At 43.0% G+C, this 16047-nt stretch overlaps 1 protein-coding gene across 2 annotated transcripts in view; it reads left to right on the top strand.

Moving 5' to 3' along the window:
* SLC17A8 (solute carrier family 17 member 8) overlaps positions 1-16047 on the top strand; it is a 65594-nt gene that overhangs the window by 18739 nt on the left and 30808 nt on the right. For both annotated transcript variants that reach the window (XM_002823631.2, XM_002823632.2), the window contains exons 2-3: positions 4963-5215; positions 15302-15420. In XM_002823631.2, coding sequence (XP_002823677.2) covers positions 4963-5215; positions 15302-15420 — 372 coding nt within the window. The remainder of the gene's footprint in view (positions 1-4962; positions 5216-15301; positions 15421-16047) is intronic.

Consider the following 16047-nt stretch of genomic DNA (forward strand, 5'->3'; position numbering starts at 1 on the left):
ACTTATTAATATAAAGCACTTTTTACATACCAGGCACTGCCGTGAATCATTTACATGCATCAATCATTGAACAACCCTATGAGATACCCATTACGATTAGCCCAGTTTAGAGATAGGGATTCTTACAGGCTGAATTGTGTCTTCATATGAATCTGCCCAAATTCATTATGGTGAAATTCTAACCCTCAGTACCTCAGAATATTACTATGTTTGGAGATAGGGTCTTTAAAAAGGTAATTAAGGGTCTTTAAAAAGGTAATTAAGGTTAAATGAGGTCCTTATGGTAGGCCCTAATCGAATATGACTGATGTCCTCATACGAAGAAAAAATTGGGACACACAGATACATAGAAGGAAGACTATGTGAAGGCACAGGGAGAAGACAGCCATCTGCAAGCCAAAAAGAAAGGCCTCAGAAGAAACCAAGGCCTGCTGAAACCTGGATCTCAGATTTCTGGCTCTAGAATTGTAGGAAAATACATTTCTGTTGTTTAAGCCACCTAGTTTGTGGTGCTTTGTTACAGCATCCCTGGAAGACTAGTAGAAGGTCAAGTAACTTAGCCAAAGTCACAGAGCTAGCACATGGGAGAGACAGCACTGGGCATCTCTCAGTCCAGAGTCCATTCTCTTACCCTGCTCTTCTGAGTCATGATGGCTGGGCAAGGACTACAAGGTAACAGGTGCAGATGACAAAGTGACTCAGGAAGATCATTGAGAAGGAGCATGGCCTAGTGTGCTGGGAACACACAGGAAAGGCGCCCAAGGGACCTAGACGGCAAAGGAGAAGGGTTTCATATCTTGCCTCTACCCACTAAGGGCTGTGTGACCTTGGCCAATTTGTTCTTGCTTTCTGAACTACAGTTGTATTTTGTGTCAAATGGGAGCATTAGATTTCCCATGTCTCACTGAGCTGTATTAATGATCAAATAAGAGAATTACATGAAAGTATCTGTAGAGGAGGGCAGAGGGAGAGAACTGAATTTGCCTCATACAAGCATAACTGTGGTTGTTACATATTATCCTTGTTTTAGATGCTAGGAATATGCTATTATAGTAATGTGTCAATATTACAGCATGACTTTTCTGTCTTTTCTTTTCTTTTTTTTTGAGATGGAGTCTCAGTCTGTTGCCCAGGCTGGAGTACAGTGGTACAATCTTGGCTCACTGTAACCTCTGCCTCCCAGGTTCAAGTGATTCTCATGCCTCAGCCTCCGGAGTAGCTGGGAGTACAGGTGTGCGCCACCATGCTTGGCTAATTTTTGCATTTTTAGTAGAGACGGGGTTTTGCCGTGTTGGTCAGGCTGGTCTCGAACTCCTGACCTCAGGTGATCTGACCACCTCAGCTTCTCAAAGTGCTGGGATTACAGGCGTGAGCCACCACGCCAGGCCTAGAGCATCAGTTTTCCATCCTACTTAAGTTATACATATTTGGTAGCCAGAAATTCATGGAGACTACTAGGGCAGCCCATTATAAAGTCCTATCATCCAACTGCCTCTCAGAGCTAATGGCATCAATGCTTAGTCTAGCATCATAGACTCATTAAGTGACGGTGAGGATTAATGCAATAAAAATAGCTGGCATATGTTGCTTTTTATTATGTGGTAAGTTCTGTTCTAAATTACCTAAGTTTAATAACTCATTTATGACAATCCTAAGAACAACCCTATGAAGAAGAAACTATTATAATTCCTAGCTTACAGATGAAGAAACTGAAGTCCAGGGAGTTTAAGTAATTAGGCTAAAGTCACACAGCTGAGTAAGTGGGAGACTCAACATTCAAAGTAAGGTACATGAGCTCCTCAGTTGGACATAGATTGGAGAAGTGAGGCATCCAAGATGGCTTCAAGATTTTTTTTTCTTTTTTTTTTTTGAGACGGAGTCTCACTGTCATGAAGACTGGAATGCAATGCTGCTATATCGGCTCACTGCAGCCTCCGCCTCCCAGATTCAAGTGATTCTCCTGCCTCAGTCTCCCGAGTAGCTGGGACTACAGGCGCATGCCACCACGCCCAGCTAATTTTTGTATTTTTAGTAGAGACGGAGTTTGCCATGTTGGCCAGGCTGGTCTCGAACCCCTAACCTCAGGTGATCTACCTGCCTTGGCCTCCCAAAGTGCTGGGATTACAGGCGTGAGCCACTGCGCCCAGCCTGATGGCTTCAAGATTTTTGCTGGAGCAACCAAAGTAGCAAAATTGTCATTACTTATGATGAGAATAACTTCAGGAATTAATTTTTTTTAGGGGAAGTCAGTTTGGACATGTTAAGTTTAAGCTGCCTTTTAGGTGTCCAAGGAGATGTCAGATAAGTCTAGTTATAAAGATTGGGAGCTGTTAGCATATACATGGTATCTAAAGCCCAGAGCCTGCTTTAGATGACCTAGAGGGCGTAGATACAAAGCAAGAGACCTGAGAATGGAGTCCTAGGCATTCTAGTGTATACAGGTCCAGGAAAGAAGGAATCAGCTATAAGAGACAAAACAGAAGAATTAGGAGGATGACCTAGTGTTTTCCTGGAAAAACATAAAATGGCCAAGGAAGAGAAAGTGGTCAATTGTGTCAAATGCTGCTGCTAGGTTGATTAAATCAGATGAGGACTGAGAATGACCTTTGGACTGAGCCATGAGGAGGGCATTGATAACCTTAAGAAGAGCAGTTTTGGGGGCTCAGGTTGGGAATACCTGGCTGGAGTGGGTCCAGGAGAGAACAGGAGGAGAGGAATGGAGGACAGTCATTTCTTTCTTAAAAAAGGAAAATGAGAAATACGAGGATAACTGAAAGAGAAAATGTCTTTTATTTTAGATTCTAATATGGGAGGAATAAAAGCTTATTTATAGGCAACAGGAATGATCTATTATACTAGGGAGGAGAACATAATGGATGAAGTGTGGGGGTGGGGATTTCTGGAGCAATATTCATGAGGGGATCAAAGGGGACGAGATCTAGTGTCCAAGGAAAGGGGCTGGCCTTAGCTAGAAGCATGGACAACTGCATAGACCCCATCAGCATAAATGCAGGTTGGCAGGTAGGTAGGTACATTGGTAGGGTAATGGTTAGAGTTCTTTTCCAATTGCTTTAATGTTCTGGCACATTTACTAAGCTTCTACTCTGGGCTCACAAGTTGAAATTCAAAGCTCCTTCCTGTGTTTTACCATTGCTTTTCACTTTGATTTCAATAAAACCCACATCATCCAGTAATTATAGCTGCTTGTATATGTGTCTTTCTTCCCCACCAGCCTAAGAGCTGGAAGAAGGCAGATAACATGTCACATTGTCTATTGCTCCCCAATACTTAGCCCAGTACCTGAGACACGGTAGGCGCTCAATATATATCTGACGAACTGAATTGAATCCAGTGTATTTGTTTCTCTGTATTTGTGCTGGAAATTTGATTTCCTTGAGTCATAAGAACCTGCCAAGGTGCCGGGGGCGGTGGCTCACACCTGTAATCCCAGCACTTTGGGAGGCCAAGGTGGGCGGATCACGAGGAGAGGAGATCGAAACCATCCTGGCCAACATGTTGAAACCCCGTCTCTACTAAAAATACAAAAATTATCTGGGTGTGATGGTGCATGGCTGTAATCCCAGCTACTTGGGAAGCTGAGGCAGGAGAATTGCTTGAGCTAGGGAGTCAGAGATTGCAGTGAGCTGAGAATCGTGCCACTGCACTCCAGCCTGGCGACAGACCAAGATTCCGTCTCAAAAAAAAAAAAAAAGAACATGCCAAGGTTATCTTTCGTATGAACTGGTGGGAAAATGACTTGTGTTTCATCCAAACTATTGGGTTAACCATTATATTAGCTATTTATCACTGCATTTAATATTTATGAAAACTTGCAAGCTTTGATTATTTTTAAAAAGACTTGGACCTTAAATGGGCCATGACAGCATCCTCAGAAAGATGACAATAAGTAAGAGGATACAACTTCCTTTATAATTGACAGATAGGGTTCAGTTTGCCCAATTACTCTTTTTAAAAGAAGAGACAAATTCACTGTAATGAATGTGCCATAACTGGAATCTATAGAGGTCAGTGAAAAATTCTACCGTTTGAATAAAAGGTGCTGGAGGATCACCTCCTTAGAGGAACCATCTAAGGAGAAAAGGATATACAACCAAATGGGTGTGCATTGTGATAGAAAATGTCCCTCTCCACCTCCACTTAGTATTTTATTAAGACTTAGAAAAATTAGGCCGGGCACAGTGCCTCACACCTATAATCCCAGCACTTTGGGAGGCTGAGGCGGGCGGATCATCTGAGTCGGGAGTTTGAGACCAGCCTGACCAACATGGAGAAACCCCGTCTCTACTGAAAATACAAAAATTAGCCTGGCGTGGTGGTACAGACCTGTAATCCCAGCTACTCGGGAGGCTGATGTGAGAGAATCGCTTGAACCTGGGAGGCAGAGGTTGTGGTGAGCTGAGATTGTGCCATTGCATTCCAGCCTGGGCAATAAAAGCAAAACTCCGTCTCAAAAAAAAAGGACTTAGAAAGATTAAGGTCAACTGTATCAGCTGGGTCGAGCAATGTGAACAAAGTCTGTCAATGCTCCTTCAGCAGGAAACGCAGTATAGTATATTGTTTTAGACATAGACTCTGGACTTGGGCCTCTATCCTACCTCAAATGTCTTAGTTTCCTCATCTATAAAATGGCATGATGACACTATCTACCTCATGGGGTTGTTATAAAATTTAAATGATTGATTGAATGTTTATAAAAGTCCCACACAATACCCAGAACATCAGTGGTTTTAGCCACTATAACTTACTTCAATAATAATAATAATAATAATTAACAATAATAAAAACTTACTTTAATAATAATAGTAATACCCCCATAGTATTCTACTATGGGTCTTCCTTTTTGTTTTTCATCTGTTGGTACCTTTTTTCTTTTTGCTTAGTATACTTTCTTTTTCCTTTAATCCTGGCTTTTATTTTCTGCCTATCCTTTTTCCCATGTAGAAAAATCGATGGGACCACTGAGGAAGAAGATAACATTGAGCTGAATGAAGAAGGAAGGCCAGTGCAGACGTCCAGGCCAAGCCCCCCACTCTGCGACTGCCGCTGCTGCGGCCTCCCCAAGCGTTACATCATTGCTATCATGAGTGGGCTGGGATTCTGCATTTCCTTTGGGATCCGGTGCAATCTTGGAGTTGCCATTGTGGAAATGGTCAACAATAGCACCATATATGTCGATGGAAAACCGGAAATTCAGGTTGGTATCAATCTGTGGTGGAAGACTTTTCTCTTTGAGACAGGGTCTCACTCGATCTCCCAGGCTAGAGTACAGTGGCATGATCTTGGCTCACTGCAGCCCCAACCTGCCAGGTTGAAATGACCCTCCCATCTCAGCATCCTCCCATTTCAGCATCTCAGGTGAGTAGCTCCTCCCATCTCAGCATCTCAGCATCTCAGATCAGTAGCTGAGACTACAATCCTGAGGAAACTGTTGACTGCAGCTGTGTCAATAATTTGCTCCTTGAGAGAAAGCCCTGCAATTCCTTCAGTGACATGACAAAAATGGAGAGTGGATACTTATGCTGGGCATGGGGCAAAGTGATGGGGATAGAAAGGTGAATGACCTAGACTGGGCCCTGTCCTCATGGAGACAAGTAAGTGATGACAGTTTGAGGGGGTAGGTGCCGTGTTGGAGGTACACAGGATGCAAGGGCTCATAGGAGAGGGCCCAGCCCAGGCTTCGCTATTGTGAACAAATTCCCAAAGTGATGGCTGGACCAGGCAAAGAGAGTGTGGTGTGGTGGGAAGAAGAATGTTTGAAGAAAAAGGTACTGTGAAGGACTGTAAGAAAGAGACAGAGAGAGAGAACGTACACATGCTATGTAGGTATATTTTAGGAACTGAAACAGGAGCTCATCATCTTTTCTGTGTCATGGACTCCTGGAGATGACTAATGAACCTTTGCCAAAGTAATGTTTTAAGTTCTTAAAATAAAACACAAAGGATGACAAAAGAAGCCAATTATATTAAAATATAAATATCAAAACATTTAAAAATCACATTTGTGACATAGAAACATATGGGTTTCTTTAGTAGTACATCAGTGACAAAAGTCTAGCATAGGGTCTAACATTTACTGTGATTTTAAGTTGGAATGTAAGCCATTGTTGGAAATAGTGGCCATGAGTGTAATACGATTTGAACATATTTACAGTTTCCACGTGGGACAGAGTCATAGGTACTAGTCATATGACTGTGGCTTGTTGCCTACATTCATAATGGCAGAAAATGCTAAAATTTTGGTTAAGAGTGAAAATAAAGATGCATGTTTTTTTCCCATCCAAGTTCTCAGATGCACAGGATTCCATCCACAGACTCCAGGTTGAGAACTCCCAGTGATTGGGTAGAGCACGTTGAGGTGGAGGCAGCGAAGTAAATAGGGGACTGATCATCCACAGCCTGGTAGGCATGTAGCAAGGGGCTGCAAGCATGGAATGATCACATCTGTGCTCCAGATTGGTCACTGCCCCATCGCAGGGGGCCAGATTGAGGTGAGATAGGAATGGAGGCCACAGGGCCAGTTCAGAGGCCATCATAGTTATAAGCAAGGATACTTCGAAGTGACTTAAATAGTATTGTTTTAGGAATCACTGGAAACATAAAATCTGGTTTGCTGCTTAAACGATAGACCTAGAGAAGTACTGAGGTTATGGGGGAAAAGAAACAAACAAAAATGTCTGCCCACTGGACACCCCATAAATGCATGTCTCATCGTACTAAACTCACACACTGCAATGACTCATGCAGAAATCCGTTCATCGGCAGAGAGACATTTAATAGTTCTCTGGTCCCTCTCTCTATTTGAAGAAACATTTAGATCACAGTTTTTTGAACTAGTGTCTGGGAAATCACTGCGCTGCAGGCTGTGCCACGAAGAAGGCAGTGTGAGACCTGGAGGCCATACTGTGCTGTGTCCTATGAGACTTTCCAAGAGGGAGACGTGGTAGGCAGTATTTCCTGGACTGACTTGATCATAGAATGCTCTCTTTCATGCCATATCTATTAGCATCATCTGGCACAGTCTCCTGCCAGACACTGGTTTGAGAAAATTTGATTTCAATCTGACAAAAAGAAGTCTTTAGTTGGTCTGCAAGCTATTTGTTTTTGCTTTTTTCAAACCAAGAGATTATTCTGCCAGAGGAAAACAGCACCATGGAGATCCTCCTAACTAGTCTGTATTTTATGCCACAGCCAAATCTGTCCTAAAAGGATATCCTGTCTTTTGTGGGGTGTGGGGGATAGAGGTAAAAGGGCATATCATGCATTTTTAAAATAAAGAATGATGTATATTAGCAAGGTTTCAGATGTGTATCACATGCATTCTTTCAGCCTTTTGTGAGCAAGACCAGCTAATTAAAACTTGTCTGCTGAGGCCCAGATCAAAATGAGATGCTGTTTTGCATTTGTTTGTTGCCTGAAAAGATAGACCTTGGTCAATAGAGTCTGCTCTGAGGCATATGGAAAAGACATTTTGATAAACCCGAGGAACAATGCTAGTGTGCGCTCTCTAGTTTCTATGGCTGTGCCCTCTGGAGTCTTAGAGAAACTGATTAAAATCTGAAATATGGTTTAAATTTTTTTCCTCTGGACTCAGGAGTAGGGATTTAGTATCAGTAACTCTAGTACAGCTCTAATTTATAGCAGATTATTTCTCTTGTCCGCCTAGAACAAAGCTTAGATATCAACTGAGCATGTTTAACCAAATGACAAATACTTTGCTAATTGTATTAAGAAAGGCTCTGAATGGCTGGTATGTTTGTTTGATTTTTCTGTTTTAAGGGAAAAACTAGATATTTGGCACTGAGATATCTTTAAATCTTTATTTCAGAAGAAGGATAGAAATAAGCAGTATGAATAGGTAGATCTTTCAAATATGTGGCATATGTTCTACAAGGGGTATGAAGAGTGATTTTAACTAATGCGTGAACACTTTTTTTTTTTTTTTTTGAAACGGGATCTCTGTTGCCCAGGCTTCGGTGAAGTGGTGTGATCATAGTTCACTGCAGCCTTGACCTCCTGGGCTTAAGTGATCCTCCCACTTCAGTTTCCGGGTAGCTGGGTCCACTGGCTCATGCCACCATTCTTAGCTAATTAAAAAAAAATTTTTTTAGAGATGGCATCACGCCATGTTGCCCAGGCTGATCTCAAACTCCTGGCCTCGAGGGATCCTCCTGCCTTGGCCTCCCAAAGTGCTGGGATTATAAGCATGCACCACTGTGCCTGGCCCATATTTTAAATTTAATAGTTATGAGTTAAAACATGTGAACTCTTAGAAAAGTGTTTGGTATATAGTAAGAAAAAAAAATGACCAAAGTTTGAGAAACTTGTGATTTTGTTTTCTCATTACTCTCAGGAAAAGTCTAAAGTTCTTCCCATGGATCATGGGCCCTGTAGGATTCAGAGCATGGGCTTTGGAACTGGCCAGACCTGGTTTTAATGAGCTCTGGGACCTTGAATAAGTTGCCCTTGTGTCCTGGTCAGAGATTGCTGGTTGCAAAGAAGAGAAGTGCAGTGAAACTGGCTCAAGTTTAAAGGGGATTACTGGGGCCCGGCATGGTGGCTTACGCCTGTAATCCCAGCAATTTGGGAGGCCAAGGTGGGTGGATCACCTGAGGTCAGGAGTTCTAGACTAGCCTGGCCAACATGGTGAAACCCCATCTCTACTAAAAAATACAAAAAATTTAGCCAGACATGGTGGTGCACACCTGTAGTCCTAGCTACCTGGGAGGCTGAGGCAGGAGAATCCTGGGAATTGGAGGTTGTAGTGAGTTGAGATGTGTGAGACTCCATCTAAACAAACAAACAAACAAACAAACAAAAAATGGTAGTGGGGATTATTGTCGGGCTGTAAGAGGATCTCGTGAAAGCCAAGGGCAGAAAGCAGGTCTGTGGTGTATGTTTGTGCAGTCTGCACCCAGGACACAGAAGCCAGCCTGAGTTGGGGCTGAAACCCAGGCTGTCCTCCACCCTGAGGAGGGAAGGGAGTCTTTATGTAATTCTTTCTGAGGTCGCAGGACAGGCCCTGCCAGAAGTGCTGAATGCAGCTTTCCCTCATGGGAACTAGAGAAGCCTTTGCTAAGGTCTCCAGCTTGCTTGCCCCACAGAGTCTTTCATCTGCTTTTCTTGGAGTCAGCTCCATTTTCCCCGGTCCTTCACGGACTGCTTTCTTTCCTGTTCCCTGGCTTCTCACTGCCCTCCACAGTGGAAGTGCCTTGAGCCTTTGTCTTGCCGGGAAGCTGATTTACTTTGCCCTGACTCTGTGACTCCGTGGGACTTATTTGGGTTCAAGAGTGCACTATTGTCTAACTAGAATCTCTACGGGTTTGGGTTGCTCTCTCTCTCTCTCTGTGTGTGTGTGTGTGTGTGAGAGAGAGAGAAAGAAAGAGAAAGAGACAGAGACACAGAGAGAGGGAGAGGCTGACTGGCTGAGCCTAGGCTGTGGCTTGGCTGTCTTAAACTTTTTTTGTTGTTGTTGAGACAGAATCTTCCTCTGTTGCCCAGGCTGGAGTGCGGTGACATGATCTCGGCTCACTGCAACCTCCACCTCCCCAGTTCAAGCGATTCTATTCCTTAGGCTATCAAGTAGCTGGGATTACAGGTACATGCCACAACACCCAGCTAATTTTTGTATTTTTAAAATAGAGACAAGGTTTCACCATGTTGGCCAGGCTGGGCTTGAACTCCTGACCTCAAGTGATCTGTCCAACCCGGCCTCCCAAAGTGCTGGGATTACAGGCGTGAGCCACCACACCTGACTGGCTTGGCTGTCTCTACTCAGGTGTCCAGTCAGCTGTGGTGGTCAGTTGAGGAGAATCCCATGTTGCGGGGGAAGGTGGAATCCTCTCAGAAGTGTGAGCAGACAGGAACTGACATTTCTAGAAGTTCTTTGCTAACTCTTATTGCCCTTATTGGGAAATGGGAATAAAAGGACTGCTTTGAAGATCAAATAAGCTAACCTATATTAAGTACCTATATTAGTTCCCTAAGGCTGCCGTAACATATTACCGCAAACTTGATGGCTTACAACAATAGAAATTTATTCTCTCAGAGCGGTGGAGACCGGAAGTCTAATAGATATTTATTCTCTCAGAGCGGTGGAGACCGGAAGTCTAATAGAAATTTATTCTCTCAGAGCGGTGGAGACCGGAAGTCTAAATCAAGGTGTTGGCAGCACCTCATGCCCTCTGAAGACTCTAGCAGAGAATCCTTCCTTGACTCTTCCAGCTTCTAGTGGCCGCAGCAGATCCTGGGTATGCGACGATGTCACTCTCATCTCTGCCTCCATCTTCACGTGGACATCTTTCTGCGTGTCTCCTCTTTTGCCTCAAATCTCCATCTGTCTTTCTCCTATAAGGACACTTGTCATTGGGTTTAGGGCCCAGCTGGATAGTCCAGATATCTCATTTTAAGATTCTTGACATTTTCACATCAGCAAAGACCTGTTTTCCAGATAAGGTAGCATTTATAGGTCCCAGGGATTTGATGTGGATATCTTTTGGGGGCCATTTTTTGGCCTTTCACAATATCTGACACAGTGTTTGGTTTATTATAGTGATGGTCCATATACAGGGCCATTTTTTTAAATTTTATAATTTTAAAAAATTTTATTGTGATAAGGATGCTTAATATGAGAGCTACTTTTTAATAAAGTTTTTAGTGTACAATACATTATGGTTGACTCTAAGTACAATGTTGAATAGCAGATCTCTAGAGCTTGTTCATTTTGCTTGACTGAAACTTTTTGCCCATTAATTAGTAACTCCTCATTTCCCCGTCCCCCAGCACCTGACAACCATCATTCTACTCTTCGAGTCTATGAATTTGACTATTTTAGGTATGTCATGTAGGTGGAATCATGCAGTATTTGTCTTTCTGTGACTGGCTCATTTCACTGAGCATAATGTCCTCCAGGTTCATGCCAGTTGTTACATCTTGCAGAATTTTCTTCTTTATAAAAGATGAATAGTATTCCATTGGTATATATACCACATTTCCTTTTTTTTTTTTTTTTTTTTTTTTGAGATGGGGTCTCACTCTGTCACCCAGGCTGGAGTGCAGTGGCACAATCTTGGCTTGCTGCAACTTCCACCTCCCAGGATCAAGCGATTCTCCTGCCTCGGCCTCCTGAGTAGTTGGGATTACAGGCACGTGCCACCATGCCAGGCTATTTTTTATATTTTTAGTAGAGATGGGATTTCACCACGTTGGCCAGGCTGGTCTCGAACTCCTGACCTCAAGTGATCTACCCGCCTTGGGCTCCCAAAGTGCTGGGATTACAGGCATGAGCCACTGCGCCCAGCCACATTTTCTTTATTCATCTGTCAATGGGCATTCAGGTTTTTTCCATGTCTTGGCTATTGTGAATAATGCTTCAGTGAACATGGGGCTACTAATATCTCTTTGGATCATGATTTCAGCTCTTTCGGATAAATACCCAGAAGTGGGATTGCTAGATCATACATTAGTTCTGTTTTTAAGTTTTGGAAGAACCTCTGTACTGTTTCCATAGTGGCTGCACCCATTCCCACCAACAGTATATAAGGGCTTTATTTTCTCTTCATCCTCACCAACACTTCTTGTCTTTTGTTTTGTTTTTGATAATGGTCATCCTAACAGGTATAAAGTGACGTCTTATGGTGGTTTTGATTTGCATTTCCCTGATGGTTAGTGACATTGACCGCCTCTTTATGTAGCTACTGGCCATTTATTGGTCTTCCTTGGAGAAATGTCTATTCAAGTCTTTAGTCCACTATTATGGTTTTAATGGGTCTCAAATGACAATGAAAGTCAGTTCTCAGCAGCCTAGGGGCTCTTCTTCATGTATCATTTCCTTCAGAGATTGACAGAAGCACTATTTCCCCAGAGAGAAAGGCATGAGAAAGGGATGTTGTGATTGACAATTAGCAGCTGGTTGAAGTGGGAGTTAGAGAAAGGGTCTAGTTCTCCCTCTGTCTTGGATCCTCAGGTAATTCTGTGGATCTGGGCAAAGAAGTCTTGTCTCTCCTTAGTGAGAAAATCAAGTCTCTCCAAGCAATAGAAATAATATCGTGTTTTGGGGTTAGGCAGATGAGAGGTTTTGCGTCCCCTTTTCCTTGCAAATAGTTGTATGACCTTGGACAAGTAAATTAATCTCTCTAAGCCTTAGTTTCCTCATTTGCAATTACCTCTAGGTGTTTTAAAGATTAAAGGAGGAAATCTGTAGAAAGCACCTTAGTGAAATCATATTCCACCTCTGCTCAAATTTTCCAATGGTTTTCATCTCTCTTTGTTTAAAAGCCAGAGTTCCTATGATGTCTTAAAGAACCCTTCATCATTGTAACCTCTCTTGCATTAACACCTATTCTCTTCCTCCTCATTCATTACCCTCCAGCTGTACTGACGTACTGCTTTTCCTCTAACACGCAAGACACAGCCCTACCTCGGGTCCCTTGCACTTGCTGTTTCTCTGCCTGGAAAGCTCACATCTCAGATGACCATATGACTTGCTCCCTTCCTTTCTTTAGGTCTTTACTTAAAACTCATCTTCTCAGTGAAGCCTTTCCTGGCCATTCTATCTAAAATTTACCCCACCTCACTGCCATCCAACACTTCATATTCCCTTCCCTGCTTTATTTTTTCATCTTATCGCTGGTTACCATCTAACTCTGCCTGTAATTGTTTATTGCCCGCTATCTCCACTGGCAACTTCAAAAAGGCAGGAGTCACTACGGCTGTTCACTGCTGTACACCAGTGCGTAGAACTATGCGTGTTACACAATAAACACAAAGTACAAATTTGGTGAGCTCATTTGAATTAATGATAGTTAGCTAGTTCCTTTTTACCATTGAGCTTCAACTTTCTAATCCGTAAAATGAGAATAGAGAGTATAGGCCAAAGTGGCTTGGACTGTGAGCTCCTAGATGGCAAAGACAATGCTTGTTTGAGTCTGTATTTACACTGTCCAGCACCTAATATTGCATTCAGGAAGCACAGGATGAACGTTGAACAGATGGGCGGATAAATATGTAACAACTTGTGACAGGAAAATAAGCAGTGATGAAAATTTATAAAACATAGTGTGTTGATAATTAGGAACCCTCTTACTCCATATTTGCATTTTGATATCAAAAAGCTTTACAAAGCCTTTCGTTTATTCATTCATTTGGCGAATACACACTTGTACCTTCTATGTTCCCAGGCGTTTGATTTAGGTACTAAGACTATAAGTCAAACAGGACATGGCTGCTATCTTAGAGTTTCTTGGTGCCCTGTGTGGGAAATTGACATGTGGACGTCCATTCGCTGAAGACAGCACCGTGTTGGTGCCATGGCTGTGGGACCAAAGGTCTGTAAGACAAGCCCAGGAAAAAGGGACCAGTTCAATTTTGGGGATTCAGGAAGTTTCCTCCGAGGAAGGACCATTTACAATGAGTCTAAAAAGAATGAGTTACTTTACCTGGGAAAGAACATGAGGAAAGGGATTCCAGCCCTAGAGAATCACATTTTCAATGGCCTAAGAGTTGTGGAAGGTTGTGTTGTTGCCATTGCCATCAGCATCGTATCAGTAATGGCTGCTAACGTTTATTGAGTCTACACTGTGTGCCAGTCACTATCCTAATCTGTTACATGCAAAATCTCTAAGCAGAGAGATAACCTACTAGAAATATTCATGCCATTTATCCCCACACATCGTATGGGTAGGTAGAATGGGCTTTATTGTCCTCATTAAGAAATTAGAGACTGAAGACTCTAATTCTCTTTGTGCTATCACAAAACTGTCATCTGAATAACGTAGTAAGTAACTTAGTAGCCCCCTCAAAACCCCATTTTTTGTTTTATTCACAAGCTATTTTATTTTCTCCTTAGCATTCATTGCTATTTTGTGTTTTCTCTCTCTATGTATATACATATATACACACACATTAGATATATTTTATATATATATATACACACACACATTAGATATATGTATTTTTAGAGACAGGGTCTTGCTCTGTCACTCACACTGGAGTGCAGTGGTATGTTTGTAGCTTACCTTAACCTTGACCAACTCCTGGGTTCCAGGGATCCTCCTACCTCAGCCTCCTGAGTAGCTAGGACTACAGGCACGCACCACCACACCTGACTAGATTTGTGTTATTATTATTATTATTATTATTATTATTATTATTTTGAGATGGAGTCTCTCTCTGCCACCCAGGCTGGAGTGTAGTGGCGTGATCTTGGCTCAGTACAACCTCTGCCTCTTGGGTTCAAGCGATTCTCCTGCCTGAGCCTCCCAAGTAGCTGGGATTACAGGCACCTGCCACCACCCCCAGCTGAGTGTTGTATTTTTGGTAGAGATGGGGTTTCACCATGTTGGCCAGGCTTGTCTCGAACTCCTGAACTCAGGTGATCCACCCACCTCTATCTCCCAAAGTGCTGGGATTACAGGCATGAGCCATTGCGCCTGGCCTAGCTGGCTAGATTTTTAAGTTTTTGTAGAGATGGGGTCTCTCTACGTTACCCAGGCTGGTCTTGAGCTCCTGGCCTCAAGTAATCCTCCTACCTAGGCCTTCCACAGCATTGGGATTACAGGTGTGAGTCACCATAACCATTAATATAAATACATATATATTTAAATTTGTACATAATCTCTTATTAGAAGGTGAAATCTATGAGAGCAGGGACTTTGTTTTTTTTTTTTTTGAGATGGATTCTCACTCTGTTGCCCAGGCTGGAGTGCAGTGGTGTGATGGCTCACTGCAAGCTCTGCCTCCCAGGTTCACGCTATTCTCCTGCCTCAGCCTCCCGAGTAGCTGGGACTACAGGCGCCCGCCACCACACCCAGCTAATTTTTTTTTGTATTTTTAGTAAAGATGGGGTTTCACCGTGTTAGCCAGGATGGTCTTGATCTCCTGACCTCGTGATCCGCCTGCCTCGGCTTCCCAAAATTCTGGGATTACAGGCGTGAGCCACTGTGCCTGGCCAGTTTTGTTTTTTAAGATGGGGTTTCACTCTGTTGCCCAGGCTGGAGTGCATTGGCACTATCTTGGCTCACTGCAGCCTCGACCTCCTGGGCTCAAGCCAGCCTCCCACCTCAGCCTCCTAAATAACTGGGACTACAGGCTTGCACCACTATGCCTGGCCCAGGACTTTTGCTTGCTACTATCCCCAAGTATGTAAGATGCCCTCCATAAATATGTGTTGAATAAATGAAAAACGAAAGACCTCATGAGGTTATTATTGTGTAGGCTCATTGGTGAAAAATGGTTGTCAGCCTTTTTCTAACAAGCACAACTATATCTGATTTCTCATTTCCAGACAGCACAGTTTAACTGGGATCCAGAAACAGTGGGCCTTATCCATGGATCTTTTTTCTGGGGCTATATTATGACACAAATTCCAGGTGGTTTCATTTCAAACAAGTTTGCTGCTAACAGGTAAGATAAATTGATATAACATGATAGAAACCAATGAAATGTGGCTTTGTACCTATAAATTCTGCATAGCTGGCTCTCAATTTGGGGGTGCAGAATGAAAAACAGGAGCCATCTGGATAGATGCAATTCACAGATACTGATCCCAAATGACCCTGCTCTTAATTTATTTTTATTTTTATTTTTGAGGCGGTGTCTCACTCTGTCATCCAGGCTGGAGTGCAGTGGTATAATGTTGCCTCACTGCAACCTCTGCCCTGCCCCCTCCCCCACCCCACTGAGCATTCAAGCAACTCTGGTTCCTCAGCCTCCTGAACAGTTGGGATTACAAGTGTGTACCACTACACCCAGCTAACTTTTGTATTTTTGGTAGAGAAGAGGTTTCACTGTGTTGGCCAGGCTGATCTCAAACTCTTGACCTCAAGTGATCCACCCGCCTTAACCTCCCAAAGTACTGGGATTGAGTACAGGTGTGAGCCACCAGCGCCCAGCCGAGTTTCTTTTTATTTTGTTTTTCATCCAATTAAATTTACCTTGCAACTCTTCAAGTGATTATGTGGTAAAAGGAGCAATCAACTCTGAGTCAGTAGAAATGGTTCCTGCCCCCTAATTGGATCACTGGGTGACCTC

Source organism: Pongo abelii, chromosome 10 (assembly GCF_028885655.2).
Source record: "Pongo abelii isolate AG06213 chromosome 10, NHGRI_mPonAbe1-v2.0_pri, whole genome shotgun sequence".
Classification (NCBI taxonomy): domain Eukaryota; kingdom Metazoa; phylum Chordata; class Mammalia; order Primates; family Hominidae; genus Pongo; species Pongo abelii.